The sequence below is a fragment of the Sapajus apella genome, unplaced genomic scaffold, assembly GCF_009761245.1.
Source record: "Sapajus apella isolate SASKATOON/1434 unplaced genomic scaffold, GSC_monkey_1.0 scaffold4, whole genome shotgun sequence".
NCBI lineage: Eukaryota > Metazoa > Chordata > Mammalia > Primates > Cebidae > Sapajus > Sapajus apella.
This window is the reverse complement of record NW_022436944.1, coordinates 36,111,898-36,132,766: the sequence shown is the minus strand read 5'-3', so window position 1 is coordinate 36,132,766 and position 20,869 is coordinate 36,111,898. Positions and strand designations below refer to the sequence as shown.

At 49.4% G+C, this 20,869-nt stretch overlaps 1 protein-coding gene across 2 annotated transcripts in view; it reads left to right on the top strand.

The window, feature by feature from the left end:
- SH3BP5 (SH3 domain binding protein 5) overlaps nucleotides 1-20,869 on the top strand; it is a 78,048-nt gene that overhangs the window by 54,374 nt on the left and 2,805 nt on the right. For both annotated transcript variants that reach the window (XM_032267085.1, XM_032267092.1), the window contains exons 4-7: nucleotides 11,735-11,899; nucleotides 16,398-16,528; nucleotides 18,823-18,865; nucleotides 19,583-19,802. In XM_032267085.1, coding sequence (XP_032122976.1) covers nucleotides 11,876-11,899; nucleotides 16,398-16,528; nucleotides 18,823-18,865; nucleotides 19,583-19,802 — 418 coding nt within the window. In that variant the 5' untranslated portion in view covers nucleotides 11,735-11,875. The remainder of the gene's footprint in view (nucleotides 1-11,734; nucleotides 11,900-16,397; nucleotides 16,529-18,822; nucleotides 18,866-19,582; nucleotides 19,803-20,869) is intronic.

The following is a 20,869-nucleotide window of genomic DNA, read 5'->3' as shown; positions in this document are numbered from 1 at the left end:
GAGCAACTGGCCACCTGGTTCTTCCACTGGAGAGGAAGAAGAGACGTAGGAGTCCGGATCAGAGCTCTGTCAAGGGCTCTGACAGCCCAGCTGTAGCTTACAGGAGGGTTTTGTATACACCCACCTCTCCTCCTATGCTCCACCCTTCTGATTGGAAACCAGCAGCTACTCATTAGCTGCAAAGGATTGTCATGAGGCATAATTGCGGAGCACGTGGACTCTCAGAGCATGCAGTATTCCAGTTCTCCGCGGCATAAAGCATTGCTCTTCACCCCCTCATAGCGTCAGGCAATGACCAGGTTTGTAGCCTGAGTCTGTATTGTGTGTCCCAGTGGAAGATGAAATGGCTTCCCGGATTGGGGGTGGGGGGGGGTGTGTGTGTGTATCTAGGAGACGCTGGGGTTTCGTGGGTCCTAGGAATGATGGTGTAGGTGGGGGACAAAGGCAGAGATGGAAGATAAATGTGAGTGGACAGGCAGAGAGGAAGGCATAGCCCTGCTGAGCTCAGGGAGACCCATGGCAGCAGAGGAGCATTCTGCGTTAGCACGCATTTGAAGAATTAAGAGATGGCTCAGATTGTACATGGTAACTTTTGGGACTGAAAAAAATGTTCCGTATCTTTGACAGATTTTTAGATTTTTGTTTTGTTTTGTTTTTGAGATAGAGTTTCATTTTTGTCACATAGGCTGGAGTGTAATGGTGCAATCATGGCTCACTGCAACTTCCACCTCCCATGTTCAAGTGACTCTCTTGCTTCAGCCTCCTGAGTAGCTGGGATTACAGGCGCCCACCATCATGCCCAGCTAATTTTTGTATTTTTAGCAGAGACGGGGTTTTGCCATGTTGGCCAAGCTGGCCTTGAACTCTTGACCTCAGGTGATCCACCTGCCTTGGCCTCCCAAAGTGTTAGGATTACAGGTGTAAGCGTTGTGTGTGTGTTTTGGGGACAGAGAGAGTGCAAGAGTGTGATGTCGGGGATGGGCGTGTGGCTGGCAGGGAAGGCAGCCTGGACTGGGGTTGGTAGAATACCTAAGCTCGATGCTTTGAGCAGGCCAATTTACTTGTTAGGCTCTTACATTTTCTCCTAGAAAGTAAAAAAAATTGGTCAACATATCTCCATGTCCCTGAGCACAAAGACCGTGCTATTTAGTTCTGTGGGCTAGGAGTCTGGGTTGGGTGGTGGTACCCTGGGGTGTTGTTGGGGGGTTTTGACCTTGGGGCACTGCTCTCTGTCCCTGGCTTGGGCCCCTGCCTCATGCCTGGCCTGTGGTCCTCTAGCCGGTGGCACACTGCTAGAGCATGAAGGTGAGAGTGGAGGAGGACAGGGAGGAATGTGGGCGCACCCCCCTGGCTAAGGCGGGCAGGAAGAGCCTGGCTTCTGTGGTGTTGCTGCAGCAACAGGAAGGATTTGATTTAGGATGCTTGGTTCCCACAGGCCTGCTGTGTGTGACTGGCAGGCCCTGTAAGCTGCTTATAATTGTGAAAGAATGGAAGTGTAGGGAGGGAGACATCAGCCGGCTGACTAGCCTAGGCATGCTGACTCAGGCTAAGTAATGCCCTGTGAAAACACGAGACCCGAGACCCTCCTCCTGCCAGTGTTGTTTTTTTTTTTTTTGAGATGAGTCTCGCTCGTCATCCAGACTGGAGTACAGTAGTGTGATCTCTGCTCACTGCAACCTCTGCCTCCCAGGTTCAAGTGATTCTCGTGCCTCAGCCTCCTGAGTAGCTGGGATTACAGGCGCACACCACCATGCCTAGCTAATGTTTGCATTTTTAGTAGAGATGGGGTTTCACCATGCTGGCCAGGCTGATCTCGAACTCCTGACCTTGTGATCCACCCACCTCAGCCTCTCAAAGTGCTAGGATTACAGGCGTGAGCCACCGTGCCCGGCCTCCTGCCAGGCTTTACATGAATGAGGGAGATTTCATAGGGTGACAAATGGTGCCAGCTTGAGGCAGAGGAACCAGTGCTGCCTGAGTGCAAGGGGAAGCCCTTTGGGTGGTTTCTATGAACATGCTTTGCCGGGAGGTGAACTGTGGGCTGGTGTCTGGCACTGAAGAGAATCAGAGGTGGGCCCAGTGCTTCACGAACCTTCCCTGATGCCCCCAACCAAAACTCTTGCATCAGACTCACCCATGGCTAGTCTGGATGACTGTTGGCAGTAGGGATTGTTTTGCCAGAAACTGGGTCAAAAACTTCAAATATATGCAAAATAGAGAATAGCATAATGGAACCTCAGAAGTTCGTCATCCAGCTTCTACAGTTACCAACCTGGCGGCAACCCTGTTTCATCTTTGCCCCCACCCCCAGCTCTCCCTTCTTACTCCTAGCTGTATTTTGAAGCAAGTAGTAGCTTTTACATTTTTATTTTTAAATAGTTCACCTTTAAGCTCAAGCTGGAACAAAACTATTTGACCTCGGTGTTTGTAACCCTGCAAAGCTCTCTTGCTGCTCCGGCATGTGAAAAGGCTGTGTGGTCTGTCCACGGTACAACTGCAGGCACCGTCTCTCTTAAGACTGCCCTTGGTTTTCTCATCTAAGAATAGATGCCTACCGTGGATCTCTTGTTTACTTTATAATGTGCATTGAATAACACTATTAAACTGATAATGGCTCACACTGTACATGGTAACCTTTGGAAGTAAGAAAAATGATGTCCCATATGTTTGACAAATTTTTAGATCTTTTTTTTTTTGAGATGGAGTTTCGCTCTTGTCACCTAGATTGGAGTGCAGTGGTGCGAGCTCAGCTCACTTCAATCTCCACCTCCCAGGTTCAAGCGGTTCTCTTGCCTCAGCCTCCTGAGTAGCTGGGATTACAGGTGCCTGCTACCACATCCAGCTAATTTTTGTATTTTTAGTAGAGACAGCGTTTGCCATGTTGGCCAAGATGGTCTTGAACTCCTGACCTCAGGTGATCCACCTGCCTCGGCCTCCCAAAGTGTTGGGATTACAGGCGTGAGCCACTGTGCCTGCCCAAATTTTTAGATCTTTAAGAAACCGATTCAGGAAAATGTTTATAGAAATAATGAAAAACTCCATGCCACAAGCTACATTTAGTAAAATTTGATATGGATGAAACTGTTCATTCAATCAAATCTGTTTATTTGAAATAGAAAGGAACCAATCCTCAGGAGAATAATGTTGACTACATAAAGATGAAAAATTAGAAGTACCTGGGTGTGAAAAATAATCAAGGCATTAAATGGGCTTAATGGGATTCTCTCCAGAAAATGATTTCAAATGAAACTTTGTTCTGGGATAATTTGGATTAAAATATATGCCAGATATCCCCAGGGGTAAAATGGTGCTGTCAGAATGGCCAGTTTCTGTCTATGGTCCTCTTCCACCAAGCATCATTCTGAAGCATCATTCAGGAGTTGAAGGGGGAGTGCAGGCTGGGCGGCTTGCCGGCTGGAAGGGCTCAGGCAGTCCATGAACTGCTGGTCCCTGAGATTCCTCAGAAGATAGGCAGAAAACCACGACTTTAATAAAGCTGAGAACAGACACCCTTGTCTCTCGTCCACTTTGATGTCTGTCCTGCCCATCCCTTCCTCACTGAGACCCCCCAGGGATTATTGACCATGTTTTCAAAGGGTTTTGATCTTCCTCATTTGGGTTGGAAAGGCCTCTGATGCTTTTCTTCATGAGCTTCTAGCCGGGGGAGGGGTTCTTCCCAGCAGTGCCTGTGACATTCCCTGTAAAGAGGCAAGGACAGAACAGTATCAGGTTAGAAAGGACAGAGGCTTCCTGCCTAGCGGTTGCCGCTATCCAGAAGGGGCCTTGCCCCGGCCCCTGTGGGGGTGAGATTCCTCCAGCAAAGCACGAGGGGTAGAAGCTGGCCCACACGTCATTTGGCTGGGGCTTCGCTCTCCTTCAGGTTCTTCCGCCCCGCGCCTGCAGGGTCACTGCTCACTTCACACCCGAGCAGCCTCTGCTTTGCCCCGGGCTGGTATCTTTCCAACTCTCTCTAGAAGAAAGTGGGGCACGTCTTCCTCCAAATCCATGTCCAGGTGTCCAGGGGGGTCCGGAAGCCTCTTCTGGCTCCATCATTGCTTTGGCAAGTGCTCGGGGGTTGTATGCATACTGAACCCATGCATTCCCAAGTAAAGCAGAGTCCCTTTGGGTTTTAAGTACTAAAGGCATTTAGAAAGGGTACGGGGAAGGCAGTAGGATTCCTGGGCCTCTCGGTGGGGGAATTGTGTCTGCCCTGTGCCTCTCTGCATCTCTGCATCTCATTTATCCTCCTGGCTCCCCTGTGGGTGGGGTCCAAGCTGTTCCTCAGAGCAGGTGAGAATGCATGGTGGGGGGTAGGAGGCTAAGCTTAGGGAGCCATGAGTGCTTTTAGGATCAGCCTGTCTGCACCCCATTTTCCGGCCTCTTGTGGATGAGCTCAGTGCCTACAGCAGTGGGCCTTCTCGCTACGTCTCCTCTCCTCCTCCCTGGTGCTTTCTGCAAATCTTAAACCCTGCAAGCTTCCCTGCCCATCCTGACCTGTGTGGCAGTGGCCAGCATGTCCTTGATTCGTGTGGGGAGCTAAGGTTGCACTTCCTTGACCAGTACTTCTCTGTCAGGAGTTTGCAGCACCAGCAAGTGCTATTTAATAGAAATTTAGAATGAGACTGGGTGCAGCGGCTCATGCCTGCAATCCCAGCCCTTTGGGAGGCTGAGGTGGGCAGATCACCTAAGGTCAAGAGTTCGAGACCAGCCTGGCCAACATAGTGAAACCCCGTCTCTACTAAAAATACAAAAATTCGCCGGGTGTGATGGCGGGTGCCTATAATCCCAGTTACTCAGGAGGCTGAGGCAGGAGAATCACTTGAACCCGGGCGGTGGAGATTGCAGTGAGCTGAGATCATGCTTTTGCACTCTAGCCTGGGTAGCAATAGCAAAATTCCGACTCAAAAAAAAAAAAAAAGAAGTTAGAATGAAAGGTCTGGTTTAGGCTTTGAATCTTGACTTTGTCCTTGATAGCTATGTGATCTTGGGCAAGTTATTTAACCTTTCTGAGCCTTGGTCTTCTTTATAAAGTAGGGATAATTGGACTGACCTTGTAGGGTTATTTTGAGACTTAAATGATGTACTGTATTCAGCACACTTTATATAGATTATGTCATACAGAATAAATGCTTAAGCAATAACTGCTGTGATTATTTTCTCCTTTGTAATCATCTGTATCCAGACTTACAGACGTGTTAGTGGTCAGGTACTAGATTGGTCTGGTCTTGAGGGCTTTCTTCCTGACTTGGAGCTACCACCTGCTAGAGAATGGCTTTGGACAGCTGCTTCCTTTGCAGCTGCTGGAGCCTGTCGGCCGGACCCGCGTGAGGCTTCAGGACGGGAGCTGCAGGCAGGAGGTAGCAATCCTGTGCATGGTGGTGTTTCCGTCTTGTGTTTGGAGCCCTAGCAGCTGCTCTTGCCGTGTAATACTGGCAGGGAGACTGTCCAGTTGTCCAGTGACTATGTTAATGAGGTACTCCTGGGGGTAGACACTGCATGGTTGAGCAGAAATAGCTCCAGACTAAGGGCCAGGGCTCTGGCTTCCTGGCTCTGGGAGGCCACTAAATAGCTGTGTAACATCACCTATTCTGGACTCTCCTTTGAAAAATGAGGGGCTTGAACTGGGAGGTCTGTAAACTTCCTTCTGTCTTGGACCTTTGTTGTAGCCAATGCAAATGTGCAAATGCTCTTGTTCCTTCCTGAGAGCCATTGTGGGCAATAGTTGAGTCACAGGGGCATGACTGTGGCCTCTCTCCCCTTGTGGCCGCCTCAACCATGCCAGACTTCTCTACCCACCACTCCTTTTGCTGATGACCCTTTGTGGAATGCCCACACATTTCCACATTTCCAAGTGCTTCACAGTCACAGCTGGCCTGGGCCAGTGTCTAATGAAGGTCACTTACCACATTCATTCATAAGCAACCTTTTTTTTTTTTTTTTTAATTTTTAAAACAGTCACTGTCGCCCAGGCTGGAGTGCGGTGGCATAATCTCGGCTCACTGCAACCTCCACCTCCAGGGTTCAAGTGATTCTCCTGCCTCAGCCTCCTGAATAGCTGGGAGTACAGGTGCTCACCACCATGCCCAGCTAATTTTAGTATTTAGGTAGAGATAGGGTTTCACCATGTTGGCCAGGCTGGTCTTGAACTCCTGGCCTCAAGTGATCCACCTGCCTTGGCCTTCCAAAGTGCTGGAATTACAGGTGTGAGTCACCTTGCGTGGCCCAAGAGCTGCCTTTTAAAATTCTCTCCATGGAGCTGTTCCCATGAAAGCTGTTAGTGTCTGTAAGTCATGAAGGTATTTAACATTTTTTTCTGTGTCGCGTCTTAGACCTCAAACCAAGCTCGGCTAGCATTTTCCTCTCTAGTACTATTATAAACAGAGCCTTACTTCTTCTGATGGCTCATGGGGTTTCTCAGCTGTGAGTGAATCACTGTGTGACTTGTGCACACCACAGGACCTGTGAGCGTAGAGCCCTGTTCAAATAATATATTAAATACCAGGGCCTGGGGCCTTTGTTACCATCTGAAGGTAAAACGTTATTGGTTGTATCAATGATTGTTAGGTGTCATCTTTCATATAATGATGAGAACCAGATAGCCAGCTCTCTCTGGGATTGCTAAATTGGTTTCTGACTTTGGAAGCCCTGTGTCTTGTGACGACCCTGAGAAGCAATGGCGCAGTTAAACTCTCCTCAGTTAAATGTGTGTGTAAACTCTTTGGTGCCTCCTGGCCCGGCCTGCTGCCTAATACCCTCCTCCTTTGCGGAATCTTTCCTAAGAGGCCTTTGACAGAATGGTGTTTCCTCAGTGCAGCAGAGGGAGAGATCCCTCTCTCTTCCCTTTCTTACAAGGGCGCTAATCCCCTCATGAGGGCCCCACCCTCAGGACCTCATCTAACCCTAATTACCTCCTGATATGGTTTGGGTCTGTGCCCCTCCCAAATTTTATGTCCAATTATAATCCCCGAAGTTGGAGGTGGGACTTGGTGGGAGGTGAGTTAATCATGGAGGCTGTTTCTCATGAATGGTCTAGCACCATTCCCCTTGGTTCTATCCCTGTGATAGTTCTCATGAGATGTGGTTTAAAAGTGTGTAGCAACTGGGCACAGTGGCTCACACCTGTAATCTTGTAATCCCAGCACTTTGGGAGGCTGAGGTAGGTGGATTATCTCAGGTCAGGAGTTTGAGACCAGCTTGGCCAACATGGTGAAACCTTGTCTCTACTAAAAGTTCAAAAATTAGCCGGGCCTGGTGGTGTGCACCTGTAGTCCCAGCTACTCAGGAGGCAGAGGTTGTACAGAGCCGAGATTACATCACTACATTCCAGCCTGGGCAATAGAGCGAGACTCAGTCTCAAAAAAAAAAATAAATAAAATAAAATAAAAAGTGTGTAGCACTTTTCCCCAACCCTGGACCCAAGCCCAGGCACTGTGTGAGATGCCATGCTTCCGCTTTGCCTCTGCCATGACTGTAAGTGTCCTGAGGCCTTCCTAGAAGCTGAGCAGGTGCCAGAATCATGCTTCCTGTACAGCCTACCGAACTGTGAGCCAATTAGGCCACTTTTCTTTTTAAATTACCCAGTGTCAGGTATTTCTTTTTCTTTTTTTTTTTATTGAGGTGGAGTCTCACTCTGTCACCCAGGCTGGAGTGCAGTGGTGTCATCTCAGCTCACTGCAACCTCCGCCTCCTGGGTTCAAGTGACTCTGCTGCCTTAGCCTCCTGAGTAGCTGGAACTACAGGTGCCTGCCACCACATCTGGCTTTTTTTTTTTTTTTTTTTTTTTCATATTTTTAGTAGAGATGGGGTTTTGCCATGTTGGCCAGGCTGGTCTTGAGCTCCTGGCCTCAAGTGATCTGCCCATCTCGGCCTCCCAAAGTGCTGGGATTACAGGCGTGAACCACCATGCCTGGCCCACAGGTATTTGTTTATAGGAGAGCAAGAATGGGCTAATACACCTCCCAAAGGCGCTACCTCCCAATATCATCACATCAGGGGTTAGGGCTTCAATATGTAAATTTGGGTGGACACGAACATTCAGTCCATAACAGGAGCCTTCCTGGAAGTCCCACTCAGTGTTCATTTACCTCTCATTAGCTGTCACTTACCAGGGGGACTAGTTTTAGTGAGGGCTGGGAAGGGGGGGGTCTTGAGCTGATATATTCCTTTGCCTTGAGACCACAACGAATAGAGAGAATAGACAGCAGTGGGGGCATGACAGGTGCCCAGTGCTTATTTGGATGAATGAACCGATAAGTGGATGAGTTATGGAGAGATGCCATCTGGTTTCTGCGGGTTAAATGTGGAGTGAGGCCTCATATTAGTTGCACCTGTGGTAAGTCCAGGCAAACATGTATCTGATGTCACCATACAGGAGAAGGAATCTTGCAGAAACTTCAGACTCTTGTCTGGAATTTGACAGTGCGTGTTCTTCTCAAAGGCAGCTTCCAGTGGGCTTCCTCTTTTCCTTTGTAGAGATCTGGTTCTCTTATTTGGAACTCATCAGATGCATAGCAGTGGGTGTGCAGAGGTGCTGGGCCTGTGGTACAGCAGCCATCTGTCAGAAGGTCCTCATGAGAGCGTCTTTTTTTGATTGAAGAAATAGGAAGTTCATAATTGAAGCAGAGAGAACTGGGAGAAGAGTTCACCCTTAAGTATTGCTGAATTGAAATACTAAAAAATTCCTGAAAAAGCAAATACAAATCCCATTTTAGGGTCCTGTAGGATTCAGCACGTCTTCAGGTGTGAAGCAGGTGGGGGCTGGGGTGGCTTTTAAGGTAATCAGTCCCCTCCACTTCTTCTCTTTCCCTGCAGCTTGGCCATGGAGGGAGGCCCTGGAGTGCTGACCTCACATGAAAGAACTAAGAACCACTAATGGGCCTGGAGGCACGAGGTGGGGCAGGGGTTGGGGGTGAGTTGGTCAGCTCTAGGGATTGTGGGCATCCTTGTTCTCGTTGTGTAGGTGAGGCCCACCTGAGTGGAAGTGGGCCACTGGCCACATAGTGAGTCCGCAGCAGGGACAGGTCCCTGGGCCACTTTGGTTGAAGGTTTAACCTGGCATCATTCAAGGTCTTCACTCGAGTCCTTCTTAAAAATTTGATCTCAGGTATCATCAAATCTACAGGCACTCTGTTTTGTAGTATGTATTTAGAGTCTGAGATCGTTCCTTCTGCCCCTCACCTCCCCATCAGCCCATGTTTTCAAATCATCTGTGTCCTTCAGTCCTCAGTTCAGGATCATTCTCCTTTAATAGGCCTCCCTCGGTTCTCTGTACTGGAGTAATTTCTCCTTCACGTTCCCTTACCACACTTCCCTCCCTGCTGTGGCACGCTCACATACAGCATTTTATTATGGACTTCTGAGTGTCCACTCCATGCTTGCTTCAGCTCCCCACCTGATTGTCATCGCCTGGAGGGCTGGGTCTGGGTCTAGTATGCAGTACACATTGATGGGAAAGCTGCTCTTTGCCTTGGGGGCTGGTGTACTCTGAGTCTCTGATTTTTCTTTTGCCTACTTTAACCTTCTTCACCAAGCACCCTCAGCCTGTGGTTTCTGAAGACTTCCTCTAAGTCATAGGAGAATTGCTCTGGGGAAGGGTGGGGTCCCTGTAGTTCCCCTTTTGGTCCCAGGGGTTGCCCCAGGGGCATCCCACCAGGGTTTATGTAACTGACTTGGAGACAGGGTTAACCGATGGAGGGTGGTGGGATGGTGCAGAGGCCAGCTTTTGGCAGAGGTGGGCATGTGCTCTGCTGGGGAATTCGAGGTGAGCCTGTGCAGTGGTGACTGATGTTTTGGTGGTGATTTCTCATGCAGTCACACAATTGCCATCACATGGCCCATCTTGGGGTAAAGGTACCTACTGTCCACAAGAAATAGAATGTGAATCACCTATATAATTGTAAATTTCCCAGTGGTCACAGTAAAAAAAGAAAGATGAAATGGTGAATTTTTTTTTCTTTGACAGAGTTTTGCTCTTGTCACCCAGGCTGGAGTGCAGTGGCGCTATTTTGGCCCACTGCATCCTCTGCCTCTCGGGTTCCAGCGATTCTTCTGCCTCAGCCTCCTGAGTAGCTGGGACTAACTACAGGCATGCACCCCCACACCTGGCTAATTTTTGTATTTTCAGTAGAGACGGGGTTTTGTCATGTTGGCCAGGATTGTCTCGAACTCCTGACCTCGATGCCTGCCTCGGTCTTCAAGAGTGCTGGGATTACAAGTGTGAGCTACCACACCTGGCTTGTGAAATTGATTTTTAAATTTTGTTTATTTAAGAAGCAGGGTCTCATTGCGTTACCCAGGCTGCAGTGCAGCCGCATAATCATAGTTCACCGTATCCTCAGGTGATCCTCCTGCCTCAGCCTCCCAAGTAGCTGGGATTCCAGACATGTGCCACCATGCTCGGATAATTTTTTAATTTTTTCCAGAGGTGGGGACTTGTTGCTATGTTTCCCCAAGCTGGTCTTGAATAGCTGGCCTCAAGTGGTCCTCCTGCTGTGGCCTCCCAAAGTGCTGGGATACAGGTGGGATCCACTGCAACCAACTGAAATTAATTTTAATAATTTATTTAATCTGTGATGGGGAGATCTATATCCAAAATATTTCATCATGTGATAAATGATAAACTTAACATTCTTTTTTTTGTACTAAGTCTTCAAGATTAGGGATGCCTTACATTCAATTGGGATTAACCTTTTTTTTTTTTGGAGATAGAGTCTTACTTTATCACTCAGGCTGGAGTGCAGTGGCATGATCTCAGCTCACTGCAACCTCCAGCTCCCGAGTTCAAGTGATTGTTCTGCCTCAGCCTCCCAAGGAGCTGGGATTACAGGCGCTTGCCACCACGCCCGGTTAATTTTTGTATTTTTAATAGAGACGGGGTTTTACCATGTCAGCCAGGCTGGTCTTTAGTTCCTGACCTCGAGTGATCCGCCTGCCTCCCCCAGTGCAGGGGGGTTAATCACATTTTGAACAATCAGTAGACACATGTTGTGGGAGCAGCTCTAGACATGTGGTCAGCCACAGTTGGTATTGGTTCTCCCACTGATGCTCCTTGAAAGTAGGGACTGTGTGGTTTTAATTAATTAGGTCCTTCTCTTTGCCTGCCTGGTGCCATACTTGGCCTGTTGCTGGTGTCAGTGGCTGTGAGTTGAGTAGGGGACTGCCTGGCAGAGTGACAGTGCTGGGCTGGAACTCGTGCTGCCTGGAGTCTGGCACAGCTCTGCTTCTAGTCAGCTGTGTCATCTCAGGAAAGTCTGTGTCCTGTCAGCCACGGTCCCCTATCTGTAGAGTGAAGTCTTTGACCATGATCTCCAGGGGCCTTCCTGGTTCTGACTTGCCATAAACTGAGCCACAAATCTGGGCAGGGAAGGTGTCAGGACTACTGTATCCACCTTGGCCTCGTTGGTGAGGCAAAGCTTCTGAGAAAGGCCGTGGGGTTGGCTCTACCTGTCCCACAAAGGGCTGGTTTGCCATGTCAGATTCAGACCAGGGGCTGATGTGTTTATCTCATCCATCGGGCCTAGAGCTGTGGAAATGTCTGCTCACAGATTTGGCGCTCACTCCCCCATCAGGGGCCCGTTGCCCTGTTGGCATCTGCGAGGACCTGTGGGTGCTGTGAGTGAAGAGGCAGAGATGAACTTGTCCTGGGCCTTGGGATGCTTATTTTTTGAAAGGTAAAATGGACCATGGGGAGCCCCTGCCATTTCCTGAGGTCTCACGAGGATTCTTTCTCACACAGGCTCAGCTGGAAGCTCAGAAAGCCACTCAGGACTTCCAGAGGGCCACGGAGGTGCTCCGCGCCGCCAAGGAGACCATCTCTCTGGCCGAGCAGCGGCTGCTGGAGGATGACAAGCGGCAGTTTGACTCTGCCTGGCAGGAGATGCTGAATCACGCCACTCAGAGGGTATGAGTCATGGCCGGGTGTGCTGTGGGGGTGTGCACGTGCATCCGTGCTGGCTTCCCCCAAGTGGAGGTAACAGACTCGACTCCTAGGCATGTTGCCCGAAAACACTCTGAAAGTCACAGGTTGTCATCTCCATGTGGTCTCTTGGCCGTGCTTGGTACGAAGCCAGCGCTCTGAGATGAGTCATAGTGTCTCTCTGTGACAGTGAGAGCTGCTCCTTCCCCTTATGTTGCTGAAGGTTTGTCTGGTTCAGGTCATCCCCAAAGGGTCTGAACTGTGGACTCAGGCTTCCAGAGGGACCAGGTTGTATTCCAGGGTGTGCTCTCACTGAACCCCAGCATACTGGCTGGGTTTAGAATCTGTGATGAGGAGACCTTGATTCGCAGCCCTACACAGGGTCTGCGGTTTGGGTATGTGCTGTTGGAGAAAGCAGAGGTTGTGGCAGATTAGACCAGAGTCAAGCATGTATGTAGGACAGGCCTTCTGGGCTGGGATTCCGGGAGCTGACATGCACGAAGGAAGCGGACTGGGTATGATCCTTACCCACGGCTTGGCTTGCTGGGTTTTATGCCGTTATGTTGGGTTCTTTACCGGCTCCCGTGACCACCTCTCTGACTGCGTTACTCAGAACCAGAAATAGTAGTGCCTCAGTCTGTTCAGGCAAAGACAAAATACTAAACAAAATACCATAGTGGGGTAGTTTGTAAACAATAGAAATTGTTCACAGTTCTGGAGGATGAGAAGTGCAAGATCAAGGCACTGGTAGATTCGGTGTCTCGTGAGGGCCTCGGGAGGTGGTGAGCCGGTTTACAGATGACCGTCTTTTCCATGCCCTAACACGGTGGAAGGGGTACATGAGCTTGTAAGGTCATTAATCTCATTCATGATGAGATTAAAGAATCTTCATGGAACCTTCATGACCTCATCACTTCCCAAAGACCCTACCTCCAAATACCCCCACAATGGGGACTGATTTCCATATGAGAATTTTGAGAGGACATAAATGTTCAGACCATAGCAGCTAGGGACAGTTCTCAGTGCAGCATTACTTGGTTACCCCTGCCTAACTACTGGGTTTCTTAGAAGTCAGGGAGAATGTTTCTGGATACCTCTTCCTCCTTCCAGGCTTGGCTCCTGGGCTGCCCAGGCTCATGTTCCTTGTGTCCCCCCGCCGCATCAGCCTGGGTCCATTGTGCCCCTCCGCATTCTCTGTCTAAATCACAAGTGCCTAGAAAACCAGTGTAGGGCTGGTTTGCTCCAGGGTGGGTGGGTGAGCTGACCTGTGGATTCAGCAGCTCCAACTAAGACCCTGAAAAGAGTGGGTAGGGGGTTGCAAGAGGTCTTGGTGACTCCTTGAGAAAGCCGTCTGGGGGGCTGGAATAGAAAAGTCAGCAGGTTAATGCCAACAGCATTTCCCTTTTCAATGTCACCTGCCACAGTGGCTCAAGTCCTGGGGGATCTGATAATTAAAGATGGCCGTGTGCTTCCTTAAATAGAACGCTTGACACACAAATGACTTCAAGAGTCAAATCCACGTTGACTTTATCGCACCTCTCCCTGCAGCCTGAGACTCTAGCTGAGCTTTGCTTTGCTAGGCCTTGTGCCTCCTGCCCTCTGGTGGGTGTGATGCTCACAGAGCTAGACTTGGGCTGGAAACGGCTTTTTTGGGTCATCTCATGAAAAACGGAAGAGGTGGCTGGAAATCTTGGAAATTTATAAGCCAATGTCTGATAGATACGAAAAGGACAAAATGCAGGGTAGCTTCTTGCAAGAAATTAGCTGAAGGACTGCTTTTCCTTTTTGCCCTTCTACCCCAGCTGGAGGCCCATGTCAGCCTATAAGCAAACATTTCAGAAGTCATTTAATCTGTTCCTTAAAGATAAACCAAGCTTCTGCTTTGTTTATCTGTTGTTTTTAAGTCCTAGGGCCCCAGTGGATGGATGGTGGGTGGCCTCCCACCTCAGGGCACCATTTACACCATAGTTTTTAGGAATAGTGCTTTTTGAAGTTGTGCAGTGTAAGACCTGTGGGGCTGTACAAGATGGCCCCGTACTCCTGAGGTCATGAGGGCTTCATAGGGCACTGGGAGGAACAGCTGATATGTGCCTTCTCCGTGGCCACTGAAGGGAAGGGCCCATTTGGTTTTCTTGGGGATGGGGACAACCTCTGCAGATTGGCAGGTGTTCCAGGTCACATGCCAGGAATTCCACCTTGGAGCTGATGCTCCTCATTCCAGATTCCTTCACAGTTGCATAGGCTGGAAATGCCCTTCATTGAACAGATGAGTTAAAAAATGGACACCAGCAAGAGACAAAGAGGCAAAGCTTTTCCCCATCACATCCCCATGCCACTTATAAGGTCAGGTTACAGAACATGCCCTCCGAATGCGATGGATGATATGGATGATGCAGAATGTCATTCTTTCTCTAGGACACAGACTTGCATGGTTGGCTTTGAAACAGCATGAAGTAGCTGGGGACTCTCTGGACTTAGCATTTCCCCCAGTGGTGCTCATGTCGACCCCTCCTAGAGCCTGGCAGGCCTGAGATGCTCAGCCTGCTGAAAGCTTCAGGATGGAAGGGCTAGAAAATGTCTGCCCTTGTCTGCCTCTGGGTACTCTAGGAAGCTTGCTTCTTTAAAACAAGGGAGCTTCATCTCACATTCTTCTTCCAGAGTATTTTACTTAAGGGTCTACTGAAAGAAAATTCTGTGCTCAGAAAGGCCCAGGCTATCTTGAAGACATGGCAGTGGTTTGGACTACACAATCCCTCAAGGCACAGCAGAACACTGGGGTTCCCACGTTATTTGCCCAAGACCATCTGTGCGACCCCTCACATTTCCTGTGGTGACATCAGGCAGCCACACTTGGAGCCATGGCTGAAACCAACGTACTAGCCCTGGTGTGCTCTGTTAGGCCACAGGCAGTGCCGCAGGCAGGGACAAAGGATCAGTTTTCTGCTCATTGCTGGGGTTGACGAGGACTCTGGAAAACACAAGCAGCTCGTGGCAGAGCTGCCAAGCCTGCAGTTGAGCAGCCTTCCTTGGGGCACAGGGCTTGGGGTCCCTGCTGCTCCCCAGCTGGGGAGCTTGGGCAGCATAGGCCCCTTGAGCCTCAGCTGTTTTGGCCTTGAAGCAGCCTTTATGGGAAGGTGATAGCTTTTCGTCCTCTGAGAGAGAAGGGCTGGCATCCTGGGAGGGAGAAATTGGCTTTTCTGATGTCTGCTGAAAGAGATCAGACAGAGGAAGAGGGAAATGTGACTTGGAAATGAGAGGCATTAACTTTTCTGAAGTAGCAGCAGGCAGCTGCTGGAGAGGGCAGGACGCAGGGTCAGCCCTTCTCCTGGTGCACAGTGGATATGAGGCCTGGAATGGCAGGTGAAGAGCTGCTCAGGACAGCCTCCCTGACGCTGGTGGGTGCGAACTGCTCCCCTTCCACACAGTGGGAAGAAGTGCCTTCTTAGGTTTCATTGCCCAAGGATGCAGTAAGAATCAGAAAACAGTCTGAAGGAGCTAATGGAGGTTCTGAGCAGACAGTGAGATTGCCTCTCTGGGCAGAGGAGGCCCCTGACTGCAGCTCTGTGATGTTGGAAGAGATGTTGGGAGTGTAACTGAGAGTGCAAAGGCCTTGGATATTGACAAGTCGAGGAAGTCAGAGCAGGAGGCTGAGGAGCTGTGCCTGGTGGATTGTCTACTGGGCAGGTTGGGCCATTCTGCTGGTGTGGGACCCTGCAAAGAGGCTATGCCCAGCTAGACTGAAGCACCCATTCAGTGCCCAGTGGCGCCCATGCAGGATGGTGCCGGCTCTTTGTTCTCTTCTATGGGCTGTCATGAGCAAGGACCAGGGCTGAGCAGTATCCCTGTGGTCGCTGGACCATCAGCATCTGCCTGTTCTGGGGTATGGGATGCAGTTTGCCACTCCTGCCCCTGAGCTACCCTCCTCCACCCACCACACCTGCCCCACATCACTGCACATAGCTCATGGCCGATGCTGGGCTACAGATGGAGGAACTACTTGATTACCTAGGAGAGGTAACTGAGGCGACATGCTCAGTGACCTTCTCTCTCAAGGCAGGAAGCTGAGTGTGTGTGAGGGTCTCTTCCAAGAGCTGGAGGGTTTGGTTTTTTTGAGACAGAATCTTGCTCTGTTGCCCAGGCTGGAGTGCAGTGGTATGATCACGGCTCATTGCAACTTCCCTCTCCTGGGTTCAAGTGATTCTCCAGCCTCAGCCTCTCAAGTAGCTGGGACTACAGGGTGCGCCACCACACCCAGCTAGTTTTTGTATTTTCAGTAGAGACAGGGTTTTGCCATGTTGGCCAGGCTGATCTTGAACTTCTGACCTCAGGCCATCCACCTGCCTCGGCTTCCCAAAGTGCTGGGATTACAGGCGTGAGCCACTGTGCCCGGTCCAAAGCATATTTTTTGAAAAATGATACAAGTAATACTCCAAGCAGGGGCTGTTCTGGGTTGGTCTGGGCTGACCTCTGCTGTCATTTGAAGGTCATGGAGGCGGAGCAGACCAAGACCAGGAGCGAGCTGGTACATAAGGAGACAGCGGCCAGGTACAATGCCGCCATGGGCCGCATGCGGCAGCTGGAGAAGAAACTCAAGAGAGCCATCAACAAGTCCAAGTAAGTCTGGACCCGGCCTTCCCCGGGGCCATGGCTGTTCTAGTCTGCATCTTCTCAGCCTTTTGTATGTCACGCACTCAAGGAGCAGCCTATGCAGTCCTTTGATGTAGACCTTGGGGCCTCACCAGAGCCCCTGCCCAAGCTCTGTTGCCCCCTAATATTCTATGACCCCCAGAGGCAGAGGATGCTAAGCGGTGGGCTACTCTAGATAAGACTGAGTTAGGAGACACAGAAAAAGGTATTTCAGAGGCACATTATTAAATGGCCCATTGGTTGGGATTCGGTAAACTCATGCTATACCCTAGGATCTGTGATTGACAGTGTGGACAAGGCCTCAGTGTATCTGTCAGTGTAATAGGGATGAGCTGTGTTCACAATATGTTCCCTGTGATTGAGAACTGATAACATGCTGTAAGACTGGCTTTAGTAATTTTTTTCCAATCTCTTCTCACTGCAGCCCTATGTATTTTTATACAGTATTGATAATGGTGGGCAAGCACAACTGTGTACCCTCTCTTGGGGACAAGCCCCTTGCTTGATTCTCAGTTGCTGGGCCTCCTAGCAAAAGGAGGATGACTTATGATGACCTAGACTTAACAGCCAAAGATAGACCCAGAGCAGGCTGTGCATGGCTACTGAAGGCCTGTCCTCCAGGTGCAGTCACAGCCCCAGCTGAGAGGGGCTGGGCAGGTGGAAGCCTGGCAGATACCCAGTCCTCCTTCACTCCTCCAAGTGAGGGAAAGGTGACAATGCAGTGAGGAAGAGGATCTCCAAGGAAGAGTTTGGTCCTCCTTGGCTCTGCACTATCCCCAGTACCTTCTCCCAGGCTTGACTTTTCTTTGGTTTCTGCTCACACTCTTCAACATACATATGGACACATATGTGCAGAGGAATAGCATTTAACCATTTAATATTGGACTTAATTGAGTATTGTATGTATGTTTTGGTTTGGTTTGGTTTTTGGTATGTCAAGTAGACATGCATGTACGGCATTTTTCTGCAGGGGAGGCAGGAGGTGGTGGGGGTTGCTGTAGGACCTGTGCCTGCTCTGGGTGAGCCCAGGCATCATCCACATGGCAACACCCAAGGAGGCCGGAGGAACAGGCTTTAGTGTGAATATGGTGGGTCTTTTCTCAAAAGACCTGAACTCCCACTGCACACGTACTCATCCATTAACTTAAGAAACTAAATTGTACTTTACCATCCTTTTCAGACTTCTAGAAGAGTACAGGGACAGATCCTAGTTGTGGGTGGCTCTGGTCTGCTCAAAGGACAAAAGGTACATCTGTGCATTCCAGAGTGGCTTCCAGGCTACCTCCGTGCCCACCCTGCCTTTCCAGCCACACTCCTTTGTATGGATGCTCATGTTCCTTTTGCTGGGACATCTTCCCTGTGCCCTCCGATGCCTTCACACACACACTCCTCACCTTGTGCTCCTCTCTGCTCCTTTTGGTCACATGAGAGAGTTTATACACCGCACTGTCTCCCCAAGTTTCAGGATTTTCATACCCATCAATTGCAGTCCTATATCCTTGTCACCCATCTGGATCCTCAGGATGCAGGACTTGGGAGCTTCATAGAGGGTGAACAGCTCAAGAATAAAGCATTGATCTACTCTTCATGTTCAGACACCAAAGTTCCTAAAAAAAGAGCCAAGTTCTTCCGGCTGACCCAGAACCAAGGGTACTGGTAGAATGCTGGAATTTCTTGTGCCCATTATGTGGCTGAGTCTGCCAACTAATAACTCCAGTCCCGGGCAAGGTTCGAGAGGACCAGCCTGAGACCCCCTCCTAGTGGTGGCCTTGCTGTGCTGTGACAGAGTGGTGGTGCCTCTCTCTTCCCCAGTTGACTTTAGTAGAGGAGGAGGTTTAAGCAGCCCCTTCTCCAAACCCTTCTCCAACCTCTTCTGCTCTTCATCCCTGGGGAGCCAACTTCATTAGGAGAGCAGAGCCAGGCTTCCCTCACTGCTGGGTGTAACTTGTGTGGCCTTGAATAGCCTTCCCAAAGAGGAACAGGAGCTAGGTTGCAGGGTCCCCAGGATATGTGTGTGTGGGTTCTGGAGATGGGCCTCCTGTCCGGACAGCTCCGGGTGAGCCCAGTCGTTCTATCTGGTGTCTGTGTCAAGCAGGGTCCAGTGCTAGGAGCATCACCCTCATGTCATGGCCTTGTTAGAGTTTACTAAATATTGGAAGGATGACCTGGCCGGCGATAGCTGATGCCTCTTTCATCTTGTGGAGTTTATTGTGGTCACTGTATTATACTACCCTGATAGTTTTCCTTCCTGTCTTCTGCAGGCCTTATTTTGAACTCAAGGCAAAGTACTACGTGCAGCTTGAGGTATGTGTAGCTTTGGGCTTTGTTGCTGATGGGATTTTTCTGCACTCAGAGCCTCACTTTTTTGGGGTAGCAGAATTTCAAATGGGCTACTTGCTATAAGGGGAAAGTGGAGAGAGACATTCTTTACTGAGTTTTCAGACCTCGGCATTGTCTGGCTTGGGTATGCAGTGGTCTCTGAACCTCTGTCATTCAGTCACTCTGTTGTACTAGGTCAGTGGTTCTCACAGCATGCTTTTAGGACCAGGAGCATCAGCATCACCGGGAGACCCGATGAGATGCAAATCCCCAGGTCCCACGCTAGATCAACTGAATGAGAAACTCTGAGGCTGGAGTCCACTGAGCTGAGTCTTAACAAGCACTCCAGGAGATTCTGATGCAAGCTCAAGTCTGAGAACCACTGTACTGGGAGCCACATGTCTAGACTGTCGGGACTTTGGTGTGTTTGATGCCCATTTTTTGCTTCCCTCATGGGGTTTATCCCACCAGTGAGAGTGTTTGGATATAACAGCTTATTACCTGGATGGGATCTGGGGATGATGGTGGCTGATTTTGTCTGGTGAATGAATAGCAGTTATAATGGTAATCGGGTCTTAGTCATGTCTTGGAAAATTCCTTGAAGTGGAATGATGGGCAGAAAGTGTACCTGAACCTGTCACTCAGAAAGCATCTTAAGGCTAGCAGAGTAGTCTTGACTTAGTCTCCTGTTTTCCCGACCAGCAACTGAAGAAGACTGTGGATGACCTGCAGGCCAAACTGACCTTGGCAAAAGGGGAGTACAAGATGGCCCTGAAAAACCTAGAGATGATCTCAGATGAGATCCATGAGCGGCGGCGCTCCAGTGCCATGGGGCCTCGGGGCTGCGGTGTTGGGGCTGAGGGCAGCAGCACATCTGTGGAGGATCTGTCAGGGAGCAAACCTGAGCCTGATGCCATTTCTGGTAAGTCAGGGGCCCCACTGGGTAAATGGGCAGATACCAGACTGTGTAATTGGTTTCCCAGGGTCCTCACTTTCTCTGGCCATCACTGAAGGGTCTCAAGAGTTGGGAAGGCCTAAAGGCTACTTCTGGTGGCTTCCCATGCTTTATGGAACACTGTGTTCATCAAGATTGTACTAAGTGTTCCTCAAAGTCAGGATTCTGTGGTCAAATAAATGGGAAAATGTTACACCGTCGCTCTTCTTTGAGAGTCAAAGTATTCACTACAACATTCAAGGCTGAGAAGTCCTGCAGGAAACAAGAGCTAAGAATAGGGAATTTGGAATCAGATTTGATTCAAATCTGCCATTACATCATTAATAGTGCATGATGTGGGCAAGGGCCTTTGTATTCCAGTTTCTTCACCTGTAAAATGGGATGTACGATGGTATCTACTGCATACTCTGCATTGTGTAGGGTGGTGGTTCGGATTACAAGAATCAACACCTGGCACCCAAGCAGCACTCAGCAAATGGTGGCTCTTACTGGCATCTGACCAGAGAGACCTTTTTTCCGAGGGCCACCCCTGGACATGATTTCTGTTCTGCTCATCAAGAAAACCCACCTGACACTGTCCTTGCACACACTTCATTTTCCTTACCTGTGGAATAATCCCTCTTGGCTCTTTCCCAAGCTCCTTCCTTAGAAGTTCTTTAATTCCTTTAGCAAATATTTAAGTGCCAGGTTCAAGGTAAAGGAAAAGGAAACTATCACTTGAGTAACAACTATGTATGAGTTACTTTAATGTACATCATCTCAAATCCTGCATGAAGATCATGAAGCTTAGAGTTACCAAGGTCACACAGCAAGTCGTGGAGTTAAGGATTCAATTCATGTCTAGCCCATTTTCTGTCTCCAATATTACAGTACTTATCATTTATAGGAAACCTTTATGGAATGCTACAAGGCTGTTTTGAAAGAGAAGGGGGAAAAAACAGAGTAGGAAAGTTTTATTAAGGAATGAGATTGTGGGCAAGCTGAAGGAAAACTGCTGAAGGCCAAAGAGGTTTTGAAATCATGGGAATTCTGGG